Genomic DNA, 19,060 nt, shown 5'->3' with positions numbered 1-19,060 from the left:
ACCCGTCCTTCAAACTCTAGAATAAAAAGCTCACCTCTCTTTGACAAACCGTCACACAATTCAAGGCATCAATTATATACATGGTGCAAAAATATCACACTACAGGTTTTAGACCTCGGATATCAAACCAATTTGAGTAATGAACAATAGTGGTTTGTTTACATACAAAGGATCAATCTATATTTGAGATTACATCATTATTACATTTTAATTGTGTAACTGGTTAAGGAAATTGCAAAACACCTGGTTATTATCATCTAAAATTAAAGATTTTTTTTATTAAATAGATAAAAGTTTCATTTCATGTCAAATCATGGAAAGAATGTGATCTGCAGTACTGATGCTCTTCACTTTGAAAAGCCTTTGGCAACATGTATAGTCGTGCATTCTGGACATTTCAATGCAAACTGACTCCCTTAGTCATTTGAATGATAATGTTGTTGTGTGTTGGGCCTAATCTCTTTAAGATTGACTAACCAGTCTGTGGAAAAAACCTGCATGTTTTATAAAGCATAGAATAAGAGATCCACAAGAATAAATCTATTGAATGATGTTCACAAGCATTGAAGAAAATGCTTTTTTTTTATAAAATGTGATATAAATTATAATATCCAAATAAGGTTGTCTTCCTTTTTGGATGAACTGTCCATTTAATAGGGCGTTTACAACAAGCGCGTATTAAGCATTTGGCGGGAGTAAATTACATACAAATTCAATGGAAAGATGCAAAGTGTGAATGGCACGAATCGGGCGATGCGATTGTCGTGAACTCCCATCAATCTCTTATTCAGCAAAGGTTGAAAAGATTTATCAGATCGCGTCACTCCTGCAAAACTCACTTTTTTTAAATAATGATTGTTCACGTTTGGTCTGAACCCACCATTAAACCTTTAGTCTTGTTTTGCGAGAGAAAAAAGTAATTAAGCAAGTTTAAGATGAAAAAAACAAGAAAAATTAACTTGATTTATGCCGTGTCTACACTGACTGACACGACCCCAAATAACACTTAAGATTGTCACGTCGCACCGCATTCAGTGTGGAAAAAAGAAAAAAATATAATTGGTTCTAATGCATTTGATTGTCTTTTGTCATGTCATATCGCACCGCGTCCAGTGTAGACATGGTGTTAAGCACTCGTAAGAGGTAAAACTAAATTCTTTAAATTTAGTTTTGTTATATCACTGCCAGATTTTTCTGTTTGTTTTAAAGATAAACTTCATTTGCTTTACCAGAACAACACTAAATATCTTCGGTTTCCCTATCAAGTGAATGTATCTTGATTTAAGAAAAGTTAAAAGAAGAAAAATGCTTCGTAAGAAATAAAAACAATTTTGCCGTGAAGGGACTCGTCATATATCCAGGGAACCAGAATTCCAAAAGCCACATTGTCATCCAACTGCTTTGACGCAAAGGTGTGCTTCATAAAATATTCATATATTATAAAACTTTATCATATATAAAACTTTATATCCGCATACAGTTGAAAGTTGCGAAAAAGTAGACGTGCTAGACTGAGGTGCATCACCTGAGGTCAATAATGTGTCATCGCTCCTTCCCGCAACAAATGTTTTGCATAATCAAGTTTTCAGAAATGCACTTAAAAATGTGAAACATTTGAACAGCTTTTGAAGACGTGAAGGTTGGCAATTACACTGAGCTTTAACCCTAAGGCAAAAAATATATTTTAAGATCATTTAAAAGATAATAAAAGATCATTTGTTATGTAACGTATGTAGTGCACATGAATGATTTTTGCAGATTCATTTTAATAGCAAAATAATACAACAACATTAAGTTATGGGGTAGCGAACGTGTCACATTAATATTCATGTTTGGGCATTGTGTGATCTTTTAATGTTTGGGGAAGCCAGTCTAAGCTAACCAACCAGGCTCTTCTTCACCTCTACATTGTTTAAGAGTTTTAACAGCGAGGCAGGGTTGTATGGAAATAAACCCCTGTTGTGCAATCGAGTTATTGCCATCTTCAGCTCCTCAAGACACACAAGAACTTTATAAAACAGACATTCAGACACATCTGTGCTTTCCACTTCTGTCCTACCAAAATCTCCCTGGCTATTCCTGACGTTTCTGTTCGTGTGATGGTCAAAACCGCTCTCTTCCTCCTCAGATTCTTCTGAACTTCCATAATCGACCAATCGTAGAACTGGGCTAGCTGTCACATCACTTCCTGTTGAAGGTCTTGAGAAGGCAGATACGTCCGTCTGAGCTGTTTCAGATGTATCCGAGGAGGAAGCGTTCCCATCTTCAACCTGACAAGAGATGCAAAACCCCGTCCAGTCGTCACGGAGGAGCTTCAGGTAGCGGACGCAGTACTCCAGAAAACAGGTTTCCGTGGAGATGAGAAAGTCGAGCAGCACGGTGTGGTCGAAGGAGATGGAGCAAAGAAAGCTGATGAAATGACAGTGGGGGTTACATCCCCAAGGGCAAACAGGAACCGAGGAACTCAGACTGTGAAGATAAATCACACAGAGCATTAACTTAACATTGCTGAAATGTTTCAGATGCTATCAAACATCAAATGCAGGATTATCAGGGTGTGGTAAATGACACCATGCCTTCAGGCAGATTCTTTAGTTGATGTTAAATAAGTTTAATAGTTGAACTTCCAACGAATTTCGTTACATTTGAAACAAGTTTATCATTTACCTGCCCAAACCTCTCTATTGTGTTTTTTAGACATTAAGATGCAATTTGGTTCAAAAACGAACAAAAATTTGTTATTGAGCAAGTGTGTATAAATATCAGGGTTCAAAACGTACCCCGATTCACAACGGTAAACGTATAATACTGCTTTATAATGTGAGCTTTCGCTTCTGATTTTTTATGTTAAGATAAGTTCGCCAACTAATCTGATACACTGTAAAACAAAACTTCAGTTAAACAGCTTCATTACACTTAATTTAAATAAAATTAGCTTTATGAGTCAATTCAACTATAACTGAATGTATTAATATTATATTCAATTATATTGAACTGACTTAAAAAATATAGTTGGAGTTTCATTATATATCAAGTCAGTTCATTATAAATAAGTTCAATTGACTAATTTGATTTAACTTAAAAGTTGAAGGCAGCTGAAACACTTTTTTTCAGTGTAGAGAGGCAAAAGTTACAGAAACAATTGAAACAATTCAAAGGAGTTTATAAACTTGTGTCAGGTTTCCATCACATCAACTATCCATCACTTTAAATACACATATAGATCCCAAAATGTTCTTAACATGTCATGATGACATAAGACACAAAACCCATTTAAAGTGTCACGAAACCTCCCCTTTCAGCTACATTCTTCCTCACTGAAGCTTTTGAAGAATGCAGTTAGAATGGATGTGAACACTGTGAGAAGAAGAGGCGTTAAAAACCGCCGACAGTTCCGGCATGGGAGACGGTCGCTCCAATCACGAGGCGCTGTCATGTATAATTAGTAGAAATGTCTTCTCATTGGTCAAGAAAATAGTCTCATGAATAATAATGAGACACCGAAACGTCACATCCTTTGACGTTGGCCACATGAGGATTTTAAACCGGGAAGGCAAAAACAGCACTAAAGAGCTAGAAATTAAATTCTACTTTTATAACTTTGAGTTGCAAACATTGTCGACTTTGAGACATCTAAATAAATGTTGTTTAGTGTTTCAACGCTCTTTAAGCTAACGTGTGCTTGTTATTTTAATTTAGCTTGTTTACATTAAAGCCCATTTTCTGTAAATATGCTCAAAATGTACATGGTTTTCTCTCATAAACGTATAGTTTAGCTTCTGAAGACAAAAGAAAATCAAAAGAGCCTTTTTAAAATTATTTTCCCTTTTCTGAATTTACTATTTATTTATAGTTTTGTTTAAATAAAATGACGATTCTATGAACTAACAATATTTCTCCCAAATCTCAAATAAAAATATTGTTTCATTTGCATTTATTTGCAGTAAATGAAGACTGGAACAACGGGTGAAAATAACAGAAAAAGTGCTGTGTTTTTTCAGACCTCAAATATAGCAAAGAAAACAAGTAACAAGCAACACGAAAGTCATATTTCTATGTGTATTTAGGAAAGTTAAAAAACTATTTTTTAAACCTGGATTTTTATCACAGTTTTCATGTGCCTGTCACAATGCTGTAGAGATGTAACGATTCACGGTGATCCTGTTGAAAATTGATTATAACATGTGACGATTCAAGCTGGTTGAGGTATTTGAATCCCAGTACATGTTTTGAACAGCAGGGGCCGGTGTGTTTATGCCAAACTTGAAAACGTGGCTATGCTGATATTTCTTAAAAATACAAGAAAACCTCTTTTGTTTATTTAAAAGTGACATTTGTATTTCTTTTATTTAATTTGAAATTTGTTTCAAAATTGCAGTTTAGTTTTGTTGTTTGACATAAAATATATATTATTTTAAAATGAAATTGCAGCATTTGTGAAACAATATAAGTTTGTTTCTAATTTGTCTCATCACATTTTGTAAAAATAAAAATGTGGATTTAAAATACAAATGTGGAATGGTCTCTTAATTTTTACTGCTGCTATATATTCTACGTCGACAGAAATTGGAATTCATATACATCTGGAGGAACACGAAGTTGGGTAAAAAAAAAATTGAAAAACACAAGTAAAGGACAAACCGTTTGTGATGTAAGTACAGGAGAATCAGAGCTTTGGAGGATTCGATCACATCATCATCTTGTTCAGCAAACACAGAAGTCACCCATGTGCAGCTGTGAGTGTCCGGTGACATCAGAGACCCGTGACGCCGCAGAAACGACATCAGCTCTGATAAATACAGCTGGACATCGATGTTCTCTAAAGACAGAGAGAAAGAAGTGTGTTATCAAAGGATACGTCACCGTATGATGTCCTGCACGTTTGCATTTCATGTGAAAAATACATAAAAATCTAAATGGCAAATGCCCAAACCCAAAGCAAGATCTTTGAAAGAGGGGCGTTCAGGTGTTCTTTGAGGTTTGCACCACATATCCAGGCAACACAAGTTTAAACATTTAACTGCAAAAGATTACGATCTGCATCAGGAGCAGCCAGGGCACAAACTGTGGTTTTAATCTAACCATGAATGTTTTGGACCACACGCACCACGTGATCCCCACTGCGTGTTCCTGCCTCTTTATCTCGGACACAGTTTTTAGCGGCAGCCGCGTTGGCTTTAACCAAATATTTAAGAACATATCAATTCATTTGTATTCTCCCATAGATGCAAGCACCACCTTGACTGTACAAAACGTTTGGACCTCTACAGGAAAGAGGGACAGCTGAGGCTTCGGCACATCGCGTGTGAAACAAACACTTCAAACAGTCCAGTTAAAGGCCATGGAGAGTCGAAGAAATGAAATGGGTAATCTCTCTTTGTGGTAGAACATGAATAAGGCAACTATGAGCTGTTCTGAAACGTTACGAAATCAGGGATAACAGATAGCATGAACACAAAATGGCATTCTCTATGACTGAATGCAGTTCCTCCTGTAATGTAAGAGACGCGTGTAAATGTTCTGCTAGTAATGTATGTGTTTGTATAAACTTTGCTACGGATTTGTGTTTCTGCTGGGTGTTCGACAACCTCGTGTAGGATGCTGGAGGGTTTAACTTTCCCAGAGCAATGCGAGCAAGTTTTTAAAAGTAATGTGTTCTCGAACTTTACTTTTAACATAGTGGTCCCTGAGCGTTTGAATCATTCTCGCGGGACTTTGATTTCATATGCCAATAGATATGTGCAGTGCACCAAACACACCAAAAAACATTGATGTAGTATCATATAAAATTGGGGATTGGCGCCTCTGTCACGTGAGAGCTGTGTCATGAGGTCAGCTGACTGCAGGGGCGGTTTAAACTTAAAAATTTTACCAACAAATTTCTCCATTTACTGTGGGTAACATCTGTACCTTTCATTACACATTATAGAACAGTTGAGTTTGCATGAACAGAATTTCGCATGAAATAGTTATTTGTAAGTATAAAATTTGTAAATAATTATATTCACTTCCACTCTAATGAAAGCATTTAATTACATTTAACTCTATTTAGGCCTATCATGTAGAAATGTTTATGCAGAAACTTTAATATATTGTGATCCTCTTTGAGTAGGATATTAATTCTCTACATATATAATCATCATCATATCTGAGCCCAAAATGTACACTGTTCGGACTGTTTCAAGATTATAAAATAAAGAAATCCAATAATTTCTACATAGTAATAAGTGTTTATTCTTGCAAGAAGATTGAATTGTTTGATTTGCCTAATTATGATGACAAATTATTAATGACAAACTTTGCATTATACCTCTGATGGAAGCACACAGGCACACACATTTAGGCCTATAAACTTACACACAATTACACAACTAGGTGAAGAGAATATAAGCAGCTCTTTAGGTATTATTATGCATTTAGGAGAGTATTGAAGTTAAAACATTCTACTTCAAACTGTTCTTCCTCATTGGGAAAGTATGTTAATATTCCAACTAGCCACTCAAATATGTCATTTGACTTTCAGGATTGATTTTTTCTTAGTAATTCACGAGACAATCAAATACACATTTATTGAGATTACAGAGGATGCCAATTTAGTGACATGCGTTTTAAATGTATATATTATAATATAATAATAATAATTATAAAATGTATATTACAATAACAAATAATGTATTATTATTGTTATTATTATCATGAAGAAGTTTAGCCCATTATTTTTGTGGGGGGCGGTAAGGGACCTAAATAATGGATAGGGGGCGCTGGCCCAATAAAGGTTGAGAACCACTAGGGATGCACCGAATATTCGGCCACCGAAAATTTTCGGCCGAAAATGGCCCAAAAGTGCATTTTCGGTTTTCGGCCGAAAGACTTTTATCACCGAAACTGTACGGCCGAAATGTTGTGATGACACAAACAGATACCGCTCCTTTGATGCATCTGTAGCGGACGTTATTCCTTTAATCGCAGCACTAAAGCGTCTCCTAAACTGCTTGCACCCTCAAGGGCTCTAGAGTGCGACCAATATTCCTTTACGTGTGTGAACCAGAGGTCACGTGATCCCAAAGATTCTTTGTCATTGACAGATTTTTTTTACCGTCATTCTGGCAGATTACAATGAGGGCAATTTGTAAACACCCGTTTCCCTTCAGCGGGATATGGTCGCGAAGCGATCTACGTGTCGTTGTCATTTGACAGACTAGACATGTGATGCGATTTGGGAAAACCCGTCGGGTGTCGCGCTGGGACGCGGGAAAGACAGTTCACCTATCAAAGTAAACCACATAACATGAAGAATGAAGAAGTATTAATGCACATTTCCCGCCAGTCCTGTGTAAACTATGGCATGCAAAGTGTTTTTATACAATGTTTTCGTGAGATGACAGAGCTCTCATTATACAGCACCAGGAGTTATGCCCGCTCCACTGCTCACGCGAGCCGGACCGCGATCGCAAAACATACAAGAGATGATCAAAAGTCCAGACACTATGCACATGATAAACAACTTAAAACTTGCTTCACTGCTTATTAGTTGTTGTCCGTAATGTTTCCTCGTGTTGTGATAATGGCAGAGCTCTCGTTCTTTAAGTGTGCGCTGCACCATTTTCCTTACTTTCGTTTTATTCCAACGGTTTTGTACAGTATTTTTATAGACTTCAACACTAGGAAATGTTTTTTTTTACTAAATTGTTATTAGAGTAAGTCTCTTACCACTGTAAAGTGTTTTTACTTGTGATATTGGACTGTTGGGCTTTTATTAACTTAACTTTAAACACGTTTTTCTCCAAATTCCGTTCCTGAACATCATAGCGCTTCAGACGACAGAATAAATTGGTTATTCTATTCTTACGCTACTTATTATCAACTTTGCACATCTGCAATTCTTGGTGCATTTGTTGTTGTTAAAGTTCTACAGTTAACACATGGGCTATGGCAGTCTTTGTTTTGATACACTATTATGTTGAAGGCCTACAGAGAAAATATTGTTGTATCTTAAGCAGTTGCACTTGTTCTGAATAGACTTTCTTGTAGTAGTGTGTAAAATGTAAAAATGTAAAATGCACTTGACCTAAATGCACTTTGTTTTCATGAGAGAACATTTAATTGTACAACTTTTCAGCAGGCCAGTACCCTGTACATTATTATTTAATATACACATGAGTGGGGTCAAGTTAAACATCTTAGTTGAATTTTATTTTATACTGTGCGTTGTTGCAATGTGCTAAATAAATATTTGCATACTTTTTAATTGATTTATTCTTTGAAACTTTAATTATGCAATTGCAATGCCTTGATTTTAGTAAAGTTAGTACACAGTAATAGCCATAAATGCAAGGGTACTAATAATTGGCCAAATTTCTTTCGGTGTTTCGGTTTTCGGCTTTCGGCCTTGGTTTCCTCTTTTTCGGTTTTCGGTTTCGGCCAAGAATTTTTCTTTCGGTGCATCCCTAAGAACCACTGCCCTAACCCAATATATCTTTCCTTTAACTTTGGGATTTTTCAATGAACAATCCCCTTCTATTATGACAAAACGCAACAGCAAAAAAGTTACCTCTCTCACCAGGTGACTGAATGTTTATTTCTAGTGACTTCAGCAGAATCAAGCTCAAGGCTCTGAGCATCACGCCATCTTTCCGCATTCCACTGTCTCCCACGTCACAGTTCCCGCCAAAAAAACTGGGCTGATCCTTCACAGGGACGTCCTGAAGCCAACCGGCCTTCACTTCCTGTAACACAACATCCGCCATAACCCCCAGGTCTTCATTCAGCCCTTCATTCTCACGTGACACACACTGCACGTCACCCAACGCCCAGTCCTCTCCGGCTCGCCGCACAAGAGTTCTCTTCAGAAGAAGTAACGCTCGCTTCTTCACGAAATACTCCGCATCACACCTCACAACATCCAGGAGCGCCCGAGACTCGACAAAAACTGTTCTCTGAACAGACGAACAGATCCCGCATCTCATCCGAACGGCGCTCAGGACTTCAAGGAGGTCAAAGAAAGCACACATGGTTCTGTTGAGCTTCGTCATTTCTGCTTCGTGAGGTTTCATTGAGGCTTGAGAAAGGACCCTGGTGTATAAGCAAGAGAGAGATGCATCTAATGCGGCGACAAGCTTCATCAAAACATCTGTGGGGAAAAAAACACTGAATGTTATTTATTCACAGAGACATAGAGCAGCTATGTGTGAATTATACGGCCTGTTTCACACATCTCTAGAGTTTACTATACACATGTCACTTTTGTCATTTTAATAACAGTTATTATTGAATAAACCATCTGCGTAGTAACAATAAACTGTTTTCATGTTACTTTTTTGCGGTTAGCTTACGTCACATGTAAAAAAGACACTTTTTTACTTTTGTTAACCCTTATAAGATTAATATGATATTTTGGACACATTTTTATTATAATATTTAATTTTGGGTGAACTAATTTCCTTTGTTATGTTTCATTCTATGTGAACATATCATATTTTCAGTGCGCAAGTTCAATTAAACCTTGAATGTTGTCAATTGGAAGTTGTATCCCCTCACAAAAATTCCTACATGATGCCTGCAGAAACCTTACAATTCTGGACCTCCTATTGTAGATTTCACGTTATAAACACCTGTATTTTCACACTACATGCAATCCAATATAAACAATGATGTGAACGACAAACTTTGTGTAAACGTGTTAAGCCGATTGATATATATTTCTGTGAAGGTACCGTTTTTCTTTCCTCTCAGCAGTCCTTTAATCACAGCAGTGACAGACCACAGACATGAATCCAGTTCATTACCGGGATCTGATCGGTGAAACACGTCAGCACATTTGTGTCTCCAAAGTGAGCAGATGCTTCCCTACAACCAACAATTGCAAACATGTTAAAAGACACTAATTTATTTATCATGAGATGAGACCTTAAAGTGTTATAGATGTGAAATGTATGGAAGGAATGCTGTAAAATGAATCTCTGAATAATTGACATATACTTACAGTCATGCAAACGTCACTGATCACATAGGTTGACATACACTTGGCAGATAAATGTGACACCAGTTGGTCCTGACAGTCGAGGAAGGAGATCTGCATCAAACAAGCAGATACACCAGCATAAACTGGGCTTAATTGTACAATTTTTTCCCAAATGTATAAATTGCATACAAAAAATGACTCCGTATATGTGAAATACATATGTAACGTTTGTATGTTTTTCATCTAAAAGCAGAGCATCTCAATTGCCATGACATTAAGCAGAATGCACTTGTTTTGTGTTGTGACAGGCATTTGTGATGCACCTATAAAACAAGACGTGTAACATACCAGCTTTTCCATTAGATTGATTTCACACAGACTTCCCATAACGGCTTCATAGTATACGCTGACATCTTGTGGCAGACTCTGTGATGACAGTCTGGCAGTGATTCTTTCAGAAAGAGTCAGACACAAGCAAATCGCTTCTGTATCTGTGACAGATCCGGCTGTTTGAGGACTGAGATGAGATGAAATCCTGCTGGCGAGGTCTTCACTGCTCACACTGGGAGAAGCTCCTGCATTTAACAGACTGAACAGGGTTTGAAAATCCAAACCTGAAGCATTCATGATGTGCGAGATCTGCATCCAGAAGACAGACAGTCGGTCATTCACCGGCACTGTGGGTTGTAATGGATTTAGAGTTATGGTTGGTTGTACTTGCATTTCATACTATATATACTTACAACAATTCTGTTTTAAAAAATATTGTATTTATATTTTACATTTATTCAGGTCTCCTTTAGAAATGTTAAGAATCGTGTTAAAATTGAACTGAAAATACACAGTAAAGTTCACAGTTTGTTATACGTATAATTTCATTTCAATAGATTAAAATATAAAAAATATAAAAGGTGTGTTATCAGTAATGTAACTACAACACATGAATTACTAATTGCATCATTAACTTTCCTTTCTGAAATGATGTAACGTTATGCAAATGAATCATAAGTAATTGAAGTACATAAGTAAAGAGTAATCTCATAGGAAACTAGTTTAATTATACTAAATTGTTGATGAACCGGTAATGAATCATGCATACAGTGTAAATTAGTCATTTAAACACAAAAAAATGTTATTAGCAAATAATGACTTACCCAACAGTGTTCATGTGTGACGTTAAGTCTGCAAATAATAAAATAATTGCAAATCTGGACTGTACTGCATTACACAACCCATCACACTATGTAGATGCAAAATCCACATTTCAAGAAATGAATTACAAATAATCTGTAAAATAGAAAATAAGGCATCAGATGTGTACGGCTTTTGCAATTTAACACATACAATCTTTATACTAGTGTCCAATAACAGCCGACGCTGAATTAAATCACAATTAGAGATCTAAAAATGACCCCAAAAACAACATAATGACTCCCTGAAGTTCCTACAGAAAACTCTTGATGTGCATTTCCAACGTCGAGCGTTTCAATTTCATATCATAAGAGTAAAACGCGCGTTACAAACCGCATGTAGCACTATTTGCCGTGAAACATTCAGCGTTGTCGCAAAACGACGGAACCCGGCAGGTGTTTTCCTGCAGCGTGACGCGTTTGACAGCTGAAATCCGATTGGCCACTGATGTTTGAAGCCTTGGAGATGATGTTCATGGCTACCTGACTGTGTTTTTAAATATGTATGTATATTACATGTTTATATTTTGCTCTCCTCGAGTCGTTGTCGTCTTTATAAGCGTCTTTATATTAAGGTGTATTCGTTGATCTCATGTTAAGAGACTTTGAGAAACTTTAAACGCAGTGTTGTGTAGAAAAGAGTCAATAACCGCTGGCTAAATGCTAACTATGCTACTGCAGGACCAGTGCATGCCAATGACAGAGCTAAGCGAGTTCTTCATCACTTTAGTCAGATGTGTCCAACATATCGCGATGTTAATATCAGTGTTAATGCTATAAAATCGTTTTGTTGTTGAAAAGTGAAGTTTAACGGGTTGAATTCAAGCTCAGTTTAGCTTCCACAGCTGCTTTAGCACAGCAGCTAACAGCTTCATTGTTCTCTGTCCAGCAGCCACAAACATGTTTTATTTTACCTTTAGTTTGCAAAACTGGAGCCTGTTAACATGTTAAACAGTTGTTTATGTATACATACCGTTATTGTAATCAACATTGTATATCAACATACAAACTGTTGTGTTCTGTTCACAAGATCATCTAATGCTACACATTCATGACTATACACAAGGGCTTGTATTTGTATTTGTTTACAACATTTATCTGCAAGTTGCATCCTGTGACTAAATTTGTATGTGACAGATAAACTAATTGAATTGTAAAAGCATGCCAGTATAAAACCAGGGATGCTGTAAACATGTCAATAACTTTGATTAAGTGTTAATGTTTGATTACTCCTGTAATTTAGAAATAAAAATAACCTTTTCTCATGTTTTCTTTGCACCTTATTCTAGGATGGAGTTGGATGTGAATATTAATGCAGAACACAAGGACTGTTTCAGATCTACGAGACGTTAATGAACGGTAAATCTTCTTGACACGGCATTAGTTGCTTTGTTTTTGATGCTCAAACAAAGAAAGCAGTGTTTCAAAAGCACCACTGAGTTTATGCCTTTTATGGGACTCGGACTATCTACTGCCTACCAATAATGTACGTTTTACATTTTATTTCCATTGTCTATCATTTTCTGTTATATTTGTTATGTGTAGTAGACTAAATCGCTTATGGATGTTTTATCTTGATGCAAAGCAGAATAAATTTATTAGATAACAATATATAAAATGACTCTTTCTATAAGTTCGTTAATTCATATTTTTTAATTAATATGAAGATGCCCTGTTCAAGTGAAACGTTTTCTTTCGCAATGTCAGAAATGTGTTTGACCGCAGGGACATCGGTGCGTCTGACTCTCGTACTGCGAGATGTGACAGGATGCTGAACCATCACTGCAGAAGGAACCCGGAGTTACAGGAGGAGCTGCAGATCCAGGCAGCGGTGGCAGCAGGCGATGTATACACCGTCCGCAAGATGCTGGAGGAGGGCTACTCGCCCAAGATCAGAGATGCCAACGGCTGGACGCTGCTGCACTTCTCCGCAGCCAAGGGCAAGGAGCGCTGCGTGCGAGTTTTCCTCGAACACGGAGGTAAAATTGGGGTTTGACCGTTTTAGAACCATAAAAATGGTTGAATTTAAAGTGGTGTTTGGTAAGAAATTATACAAATTATAACTCGCTGTCAGCCTAGATTGCATTGTGCCATTTAAAGCAGCTTAACACAAAAGAAGATATTTTAAAGAATGTTGATGATCAATCAACACTGAACCCCATTGACTGACTTCCACTGTTTGAACACAAAACCACTGAGACTTTTCTCAAAATATCTTCTTTTGTGTTCAACACAAACCTTTATACAGGTTTACAACCACATTAGGGGAATACATGATGACAGAATTGTATTTTTGGTGAACTATCCCGTTATAGTGTAAGAATCGATGCAGGACATCAGAGGGCGCTATAAATCTAAGCTATTTCAGAATACACACCTGATAATGGAATGATGCTCAGTCATGCGATTTATCATGATTTTTCTTAAATTGTAACACCCTCCTTAGTGGGTCCTTTTGTATCCTTAAATAAAAAGACAAAAAATATATAAAGATATGTGAAAATGATGTTAAGCTACAATAATCATCACGGTCTGTTTTTGTACTCTGGGGTTTTCTCTCTGTCATGACCACAGCCGATCCCACAGTGAAGGATTTCATCGGAGGCTTCACTGCTCTACATTACGCCGCCATGCATGGCCGCGCACGCATTGCCCGCCTCATGCTGGAGTCAGAGTATCGCAGCGACATCATCAACGCCAAGAGCAACGACGGCTGGACCCCTTTACACGTGGCGGCCCACTACGGCCGCGACTCCTTCGTCCGTCTCCTCCTGGAGTTCAAAGCCGAGGTGGACCCGCTCAGCGATAAAGGCACCACGCCACTTCAGCTAGCCATCATCCGCGAGCGTTCCAGCTGCGTGCGCATTCTGCTCGATCACAACGCCAACATAGACATTCAGAACGGCTTCCTGTTGCGTTACGCCGTCATTAAGGGCAACCATTCCTACTGTCGCATGTTCCTGCAGAGGGGAGCCGACACCAACCTGGGCCGACTGGAGGACGGACAGACACCCCTGCACCTGTCGGCGCTCAGAGACGACGTGCTGTGCGCTCAGATGCTGTACTCGTACGGAGCCGACACCAACACCAGGAACTACGAGGGCCAGACCCCTGTGGCCGTTTCCGTCAGCATGTCTGGGATCAGTCGGCCCTGTCTGGACTTCCTACAAGAGGTCACAAGTAAGTCGACTATGTTGATAGTCTGTGTTTGTGCCAAGTCTCTCAAATCCTCCAGTGCCAAGAACTGTCGACATTTTCATGTACATTCGAGCTAATGGGTTTGGAACTTAATTGTCTAGAAACAAATTTTGTTGATTCGTTGGCTCACACAAAGGTCTGGAGATGTCTGTGTAGATTTCCTGCCGTTTTGTATGTTTTTAAGAACATAATTTTTCTAAATGTATAACTGTTGTTCTACAGAAAGTCAGTGGCCAGACAGAAATCTATTGGCAATGCCAAAAAGTTTGTCAAAAGTTATAAAGCTTTCTTTAAATGAATAACCTTTGTCAAAAATCACCCCCGGGGGCGCTGTGATCAAACGAATCTGAACATTCTTGAAGTCTGGTATATTCCCATTTGCAACTATAGTTTATTAGTTTCATTCCCTTAAACTGTACACTAACTATGTCAACTATTTATTTAATATTTTATTTCAATAAATCAGTAAAAAGTTCAAACTATCAGGCTTTTAAACTTAATTTGTTAAATACATGACAGCACCGCATTCTACAAGTTTTCAATCTTTTTATGATTAAGCAACAATTTTAATAAAATAATTTTTTATATTTTTTTGTTTTTACACTGCAAAAAATGACATTCTTACGAAACATTTTTGTCTTGCTTTCTAGTAAAAATATCTTTAATCCAAATACATTTTCTTGACAAGAAAAGTGACCCAAGATACTTTGTCTTGTTTTAAGAAAGTAAATATGAGCATCAGGGAAATTAATGTTAAAAACAAGCAAAAAATCTACCAATGGGTTGAGGAAAATAAACTTGAAGTTAGTTTTAACCATCTTAAGTACTTATTTCAGGTTTCTTTTCCTCAACCCATTTTTTTTTTTGCTTGTTTTAAAGTTAACCTAATTCTTATATTTTCTTTCATAAAACAGACAAATATATTTGGTCTCTTTTCTTCAAGAAAATGTATCTTGATTTAAGAAGTTGTAGATATTTTTACTAGAAATCAAGACAAAAATGCTAAGTAAGAATGTCATTTGCAGTGTATCCGTATTGGAATCATCGAAACCTTTATATTTGCATTCATTTTTCATTAGAAAAAATATTTCTTTGAAGACATTCTTTTTTTTGCAAATTATAAACTATATTTTTATATTAATAATGTAATTTTGGTTTAGCTCAAGTTCTCTTCTATGGTCACAAATAAAGCACATTAGTTTTCTTTCAATGTTATTAAGAATATCATCACTGGCTGCCGTAGTCAAGTTGGGCAAGGGCACAACTGAGACCCAGTTACCTCTCAAACCAACACCCGATGTCCGTTCCCTTCACCGAACAATCAGGCGTCTGAGAAAAGCGAGCCGTGTTACCCGAAGCACTAATGATCAAATACACAACAATGGCCACATTCTTGCGCTTCACTTCATCTTTGATATAAGCATATCAAAGCCACCTGTCGCAGAGCTGCTGTCATCCCGTTCAGAGCCCGATCCGGTTTCATCTGGATTATTTCTGAAAGACACCTCAGCGGCTGTATTTATATGTCAGAGTAAAGCATGACTTCATGTGTATAGCGCAGTGACTTGTGTTCTCATTGCTGTCACCTGCAGTCCAGAGCTTAAGACAGTCATGCAGCATGACAGAAGACAGCGGCCGCAGATGGCCATCATCAGCCCTTTGTAGTGGTTTTTCCATCTGGCTCTGTTTGTGTGTCATATTAAGTTGGGAACTGGTAAAGCCGACCCACTAAAAACCAATAAACTGTGAACGCTGGCTTCCTGGAACTAATTTCTCAACTTTACTCGTACAGAATCTTAAGGACAGCACAGACTGAAAGAAGCGTTTTTTTTCCAGGGTTTTTGTTATGTGTTGTTGGTTTATGTGTGAGCGTGATCTTTAGGTAAAGGATTGGAAACTTTTAGTACTGTAGATGTACAATATTAAGTAATAGTTATCTTCACAATGATTTACAGTATTTACAAAGGGGAGTTATACATTTTTTTTTTTAATAATAATTAATGGTTTCAATGGTCAAATGGAAATCAAAATGAGTAGTAAAAAAAGTCTCAGAATGTTAGCACTGGTGCTGTACGTCTGTAAGACGTCTGCCAAACATCTGGAAAACATCTGCTGTGTAAAAATATTTGTTAAACATCTTTGAGCGGTTTTACATCCATTCTAAATCATAAACATCTTACAGACGTCTTTGAGTTGTCATTATGACATCTTACAGCAGTCAGATGAGAAAACTATGTCTTGCAGATGTAAATGCATCAAATAGATGTCTGCCAGATGAATGTGTGCTATCAAGGAGTTTGTATAATTATTAATTACCATTTGGGAACTATTTATGTAGTGAATTTATAATCTGTTATTTGACATGCTATATATATATGCTAATGTTCAGCATTATTTATTTACGTATAGACTTTCAGCTTTTAAATAAATAATACCAATAAACAGTACAATTAAAATGGTATTATTATGAGACATATTTTTCTTTTTTCAGAATACATATTTTTTTATATCTTAGAGTATTTCAGTATATCTTAATTTCATAGTGTCATTGTTTTATATTTTGTGGTTATGTTTTGATATCTTCCGCATGAATGTAGTATTTTCAGTAAATGCATTCACCGTTTTAAAAGAACTAAAAGACCCACTTGGTTTCATCAGTTTTTTTTACTGATTTCAAACACAACCGGTGTTTAACATGACCTTTTTTTTTCATTCCAGGGCAGCCCAGGACTTTGCAGGATCTGTGCAGGATAAAGATCCGTCAGTGTATCGGGCTCCAGAGCTTAACGTTTCTGGAAGATCTGCCCATTGCCAGGGTGATTAAGGACTACCTGAAACACAAGTTTGACAACGTTTGACGCAGGCCCACGTGCACTGAGCGTTTCTGTAGGTTCCCGGGGAGACTATGCAAACTCTTTTTTTATTTCGACTCAAACCTCTGAGAGTAGGTGCACACTTTTTGTACAAGCGTGTTTGTACGGAGTGAAAGTACATATTTACAGAGTAATGACTGTGAAACGGGAGCACCGTATGGCCAGCTTCATACGTTTGTGTGTGTTTGGCTTGTGCACCTTGAGAAATTCCTGACCCACGACAAGAGAATTTGCGGAAATACGGAAGTTTGATACGTACCAAATATCTTTTTTTATCGACAAGGCCTTTGTAAGTATTGACATTTTCTATCGTCTAAATTCTCAGACAAGAAAACGGATAAATCCCTTCGTGTCACTCCGTTTGATATGAATAAAAACATGCATGCGGTAACCGTATCCTCATTCCTCTCTGTCTGGAGAAATCGCGATTTACTTCTCGGCTTGTAATAGCTCTTTAAAAATGTAACAATCGTAACAAATACTAAAAGCCTTTGAGCCTTGTGGATAAAAAAAAGTTTCTCTTGAACTCGACCATGAATCCGAGCCAGATTTTTGCTCTCCAGGAAGAGATTCAGAATGTAAGGTGCTTGGCTTTGCATTCACAGTTATAGGAAAAGATATAGTCGTGACAAGTTTCTCTAGGTAAACATGTATACACTCATACACCATTAACAGAGACGATGTAAATATTTGTGTCATATGTACAGCAGATATTTTTAGACTATTTAAGCCACATGCTTGTGTTCTCAACGTGATTCTGTGTTTTTCATGTGACCTATTAAGGGCTTCGATGTGGGAATGTTTCAACCTGTAATTATAAGAATATCAACCTCTAATATTTTCATGCTTGATTTAAAATCAATTGGCCGTGAAGTTTTGTTTGAAACAAATTTTGCTCATGAAAGAATCTTAAATCTTTGCCTTCAGTTTTTTTCTCTTTTGTAATTAACAGTTTTAAATGCACTTACTTTTTTTGTTCTCTAAAGGTTTGTTCCACCCACGTCTGAATAGCTTTAGCAAACATTTCATCCCATTAACATCTCAATCATGGTAGCGGAGCATTTAGGGGCTGTACTGATGTAAATTTGTACTCATCCGCAAATAATCTTAATTTTTTTTACCTTGCCACTTCAGACACTATCTGCCTTTACTCGCATTCAGTCTCATCGCATCATGAACAAGTGCATTAAAGCCACCCGCCTCAGCATTAACTTATTTACATCTCCGTGTGCGCTCTTTCCTTTCTTGTTAGTATGTATTTGCTTTATGTCTGAAACAATCTCTGAGCGAGTTACCGTAAGGTATTGAAGGTATGGAGGATGTGTTTCGCACCCAGGGATTGCTTGAGCTTTCTGAAACGTCTTTAAGAATCGAAAGTCTTCCAAAACGTCAACTACTGAATGTATATAATCTGCTGTTTGCCGAGCTTCAAGTGTACAACTGTGTGAATAAATGGATCTCGTTTGTTATATTTTGAAGCAGTAATTGTGACGTGCTCTCCATTTGCATTTTGTTTTTTTTGAGAGTTTGAAGATTTCATAATAAAATGTCTGATGAACATACCAATTGCTGAACTCGTTGCTTGTTTAGTAAATGTGTGGATTTGGTTTAGCTAGCATCCCTTTTAACTCCAGTACATTTATGGCTGTTCAACGATTAATCGCATCCAGAATTAACATTGTGTTTACATAGTATATTGTGAACTGAGAATATTTATTTTGTATCTCTAAACACGTACATGTATTTATTTCGATATAAATAAGAAAAATATAAAAATCAATAAATGTTTATATTCAAAGTTATATTACATAGTATTAATTTATACATGCAGATATTTC

General features: G+C 37.0%; 2 protein-coding genes across 5 annotated transcripts; one reads left to right on the top strand and one right to left on the bottom strand.

Annotated features, from left to right (window-relative positions):
- Window positions 1-1,746: 1,746 nt before the first annotated feature.
- Window positions 1,747-11,513, bottom strand: lins1 (lines homolog 1). 2 transcript variants are annotated; one of them, XM_056738104.1, is made up of 7 exons: window positions 11,116-11,513; window positions 10,310-10,638; window positions 9,983-10,072; window positions 9,714-9,846; window positions 8,561-9,130; window positions 4,642-4,819; window positions 1,747-2,469 (listed from the first exon to the last, which is right to left on the bottom strand). In XM_056738104.1, exons 2-7 carry the CDS (start codon window positions 10,604-10,606, stop codon window positions 1,878-1,880), a joined length of 1,860 nt encoding a protein of 619 aa, XP_056594082.1. In that variant the 5' UTR covers window positions 10,607-10,638; window positions 11,116-11,513; the 3' UTR covers window positions 1,747-1,877. The 2 variants fall into 2 exon arrangements, with proteins under 2 accessions (XP_056594082.1, XP_056594004.1); XM_056738026.1 differs by having other exon boundaries at window positions 8,552-9,130; window positions 11,116-11,512.
- Window positions 11,514-11,582: 69 nt separating this feature from the next.
- On the top strand, window positions 11,583-18,788 carry asb7 (ankyrin repeat and SOCS box containing 7). Of its 3 annotated transcripts, none has more exons than XM_056739188.1 (5): window positions 11,583-11,654; window positions 12,441-12,510; window positions 12,877-13,130; window positions 13,726-14,331; window positions 17,068-18,788. In XM_056739188.1, the coding sequence occupies exons 2-5, from the start codon at window positions 12,464-12,466 to the stop codon at window positions 17,205-17,207; spliced, it is 1,047 nt and encodes a 348-aa protein (XP_056595166.1). In that variant the 5' UTR covers window positions 11,583-11,654; window positions 12,441-12,463; the 3' UTR covers window positions 17,208-18,788. The 3 variants fall into 3 exon arrangements, with proteins under 3 accessions (XP_056595166.1, XP_056595251.1, XP_056595336.1); XM_056739273.1 differs by having other exon boundaries at window positions 11,587-11,654; window positions 12,441-12,637; XM_056739358.1 differs by having other exon boundaries at window positions 11,587-11,654; window positions 12,441-12,637; window positions 12,859-13,130.
- Window positions 18,789-19,060: the final 272 nt, after the last annotated feature.

Source organism: Triplophysa dalaica, chromosome 1 (genome assembly GCF_015846415.1).
Source record: "Triplophysa dalaica isolate WHDGS20190420 chromosome 1, ASM1584641v1, whole genome shotgun sequence".
In the NCBI taxonomy this organism is placed as follows: domain Eukaryota; kingdom Metazoa; phylum Chordata; class Actinopteri; order Cypriniformes; family Nemacheilidae; genus Triplophysa; species Triplophysa dalaica.
The sequence above is the reverse complement of the archived record's forward strand: the minus strand, read 5'-3'. Positions and strand labels throughout refer to the sequence as shown.

Bases quoted from the DNA above. Each gene is read 5' to 3' on its own strand.
- lins1 (XM_056738026.1), bottom strand. From the start codon at position 10,606: ATGCAGATCTCGCACATCATGAATGCTTCAGGTTTGGATTTTCAAACC. The intron at 9,131-9,713 runs GTACCTTCACAG...TTTTCCCCACAG, and splicing joins GCTGAGAGGAAAGAAAAACG to ATGTTTTGATGAAGCTTGTC. The intron at 2,470-4,641 runs GTTTGTCCTTTA...TTATCTTCACAG, and splicing joins CTGTACTTACATCACAAACG to TCTGAGTTCCTCGGTTCCTG.
- asb7 (XM_056739188.1), top strand. From the start codon at position 12,464: ATGCAGAACACAAGGACTGTTTCAGATCTACGAGACGTTAATGAACG. The intron at 13,131-13,725 runs GTAAAATTGGGG...TCATGACCACAG, and splicing joins AGTTTTCCTCGAACACGGAG to CCGATCCCACAGTGAAGGAT. The intron at 14,332-17,067 runs GTAAGTCGACTA...TTTTCATTCCAG, and splicing joins CTTCCTACAAGAGGTCACAA to GGCAGCCCAGGACTTTGCAG.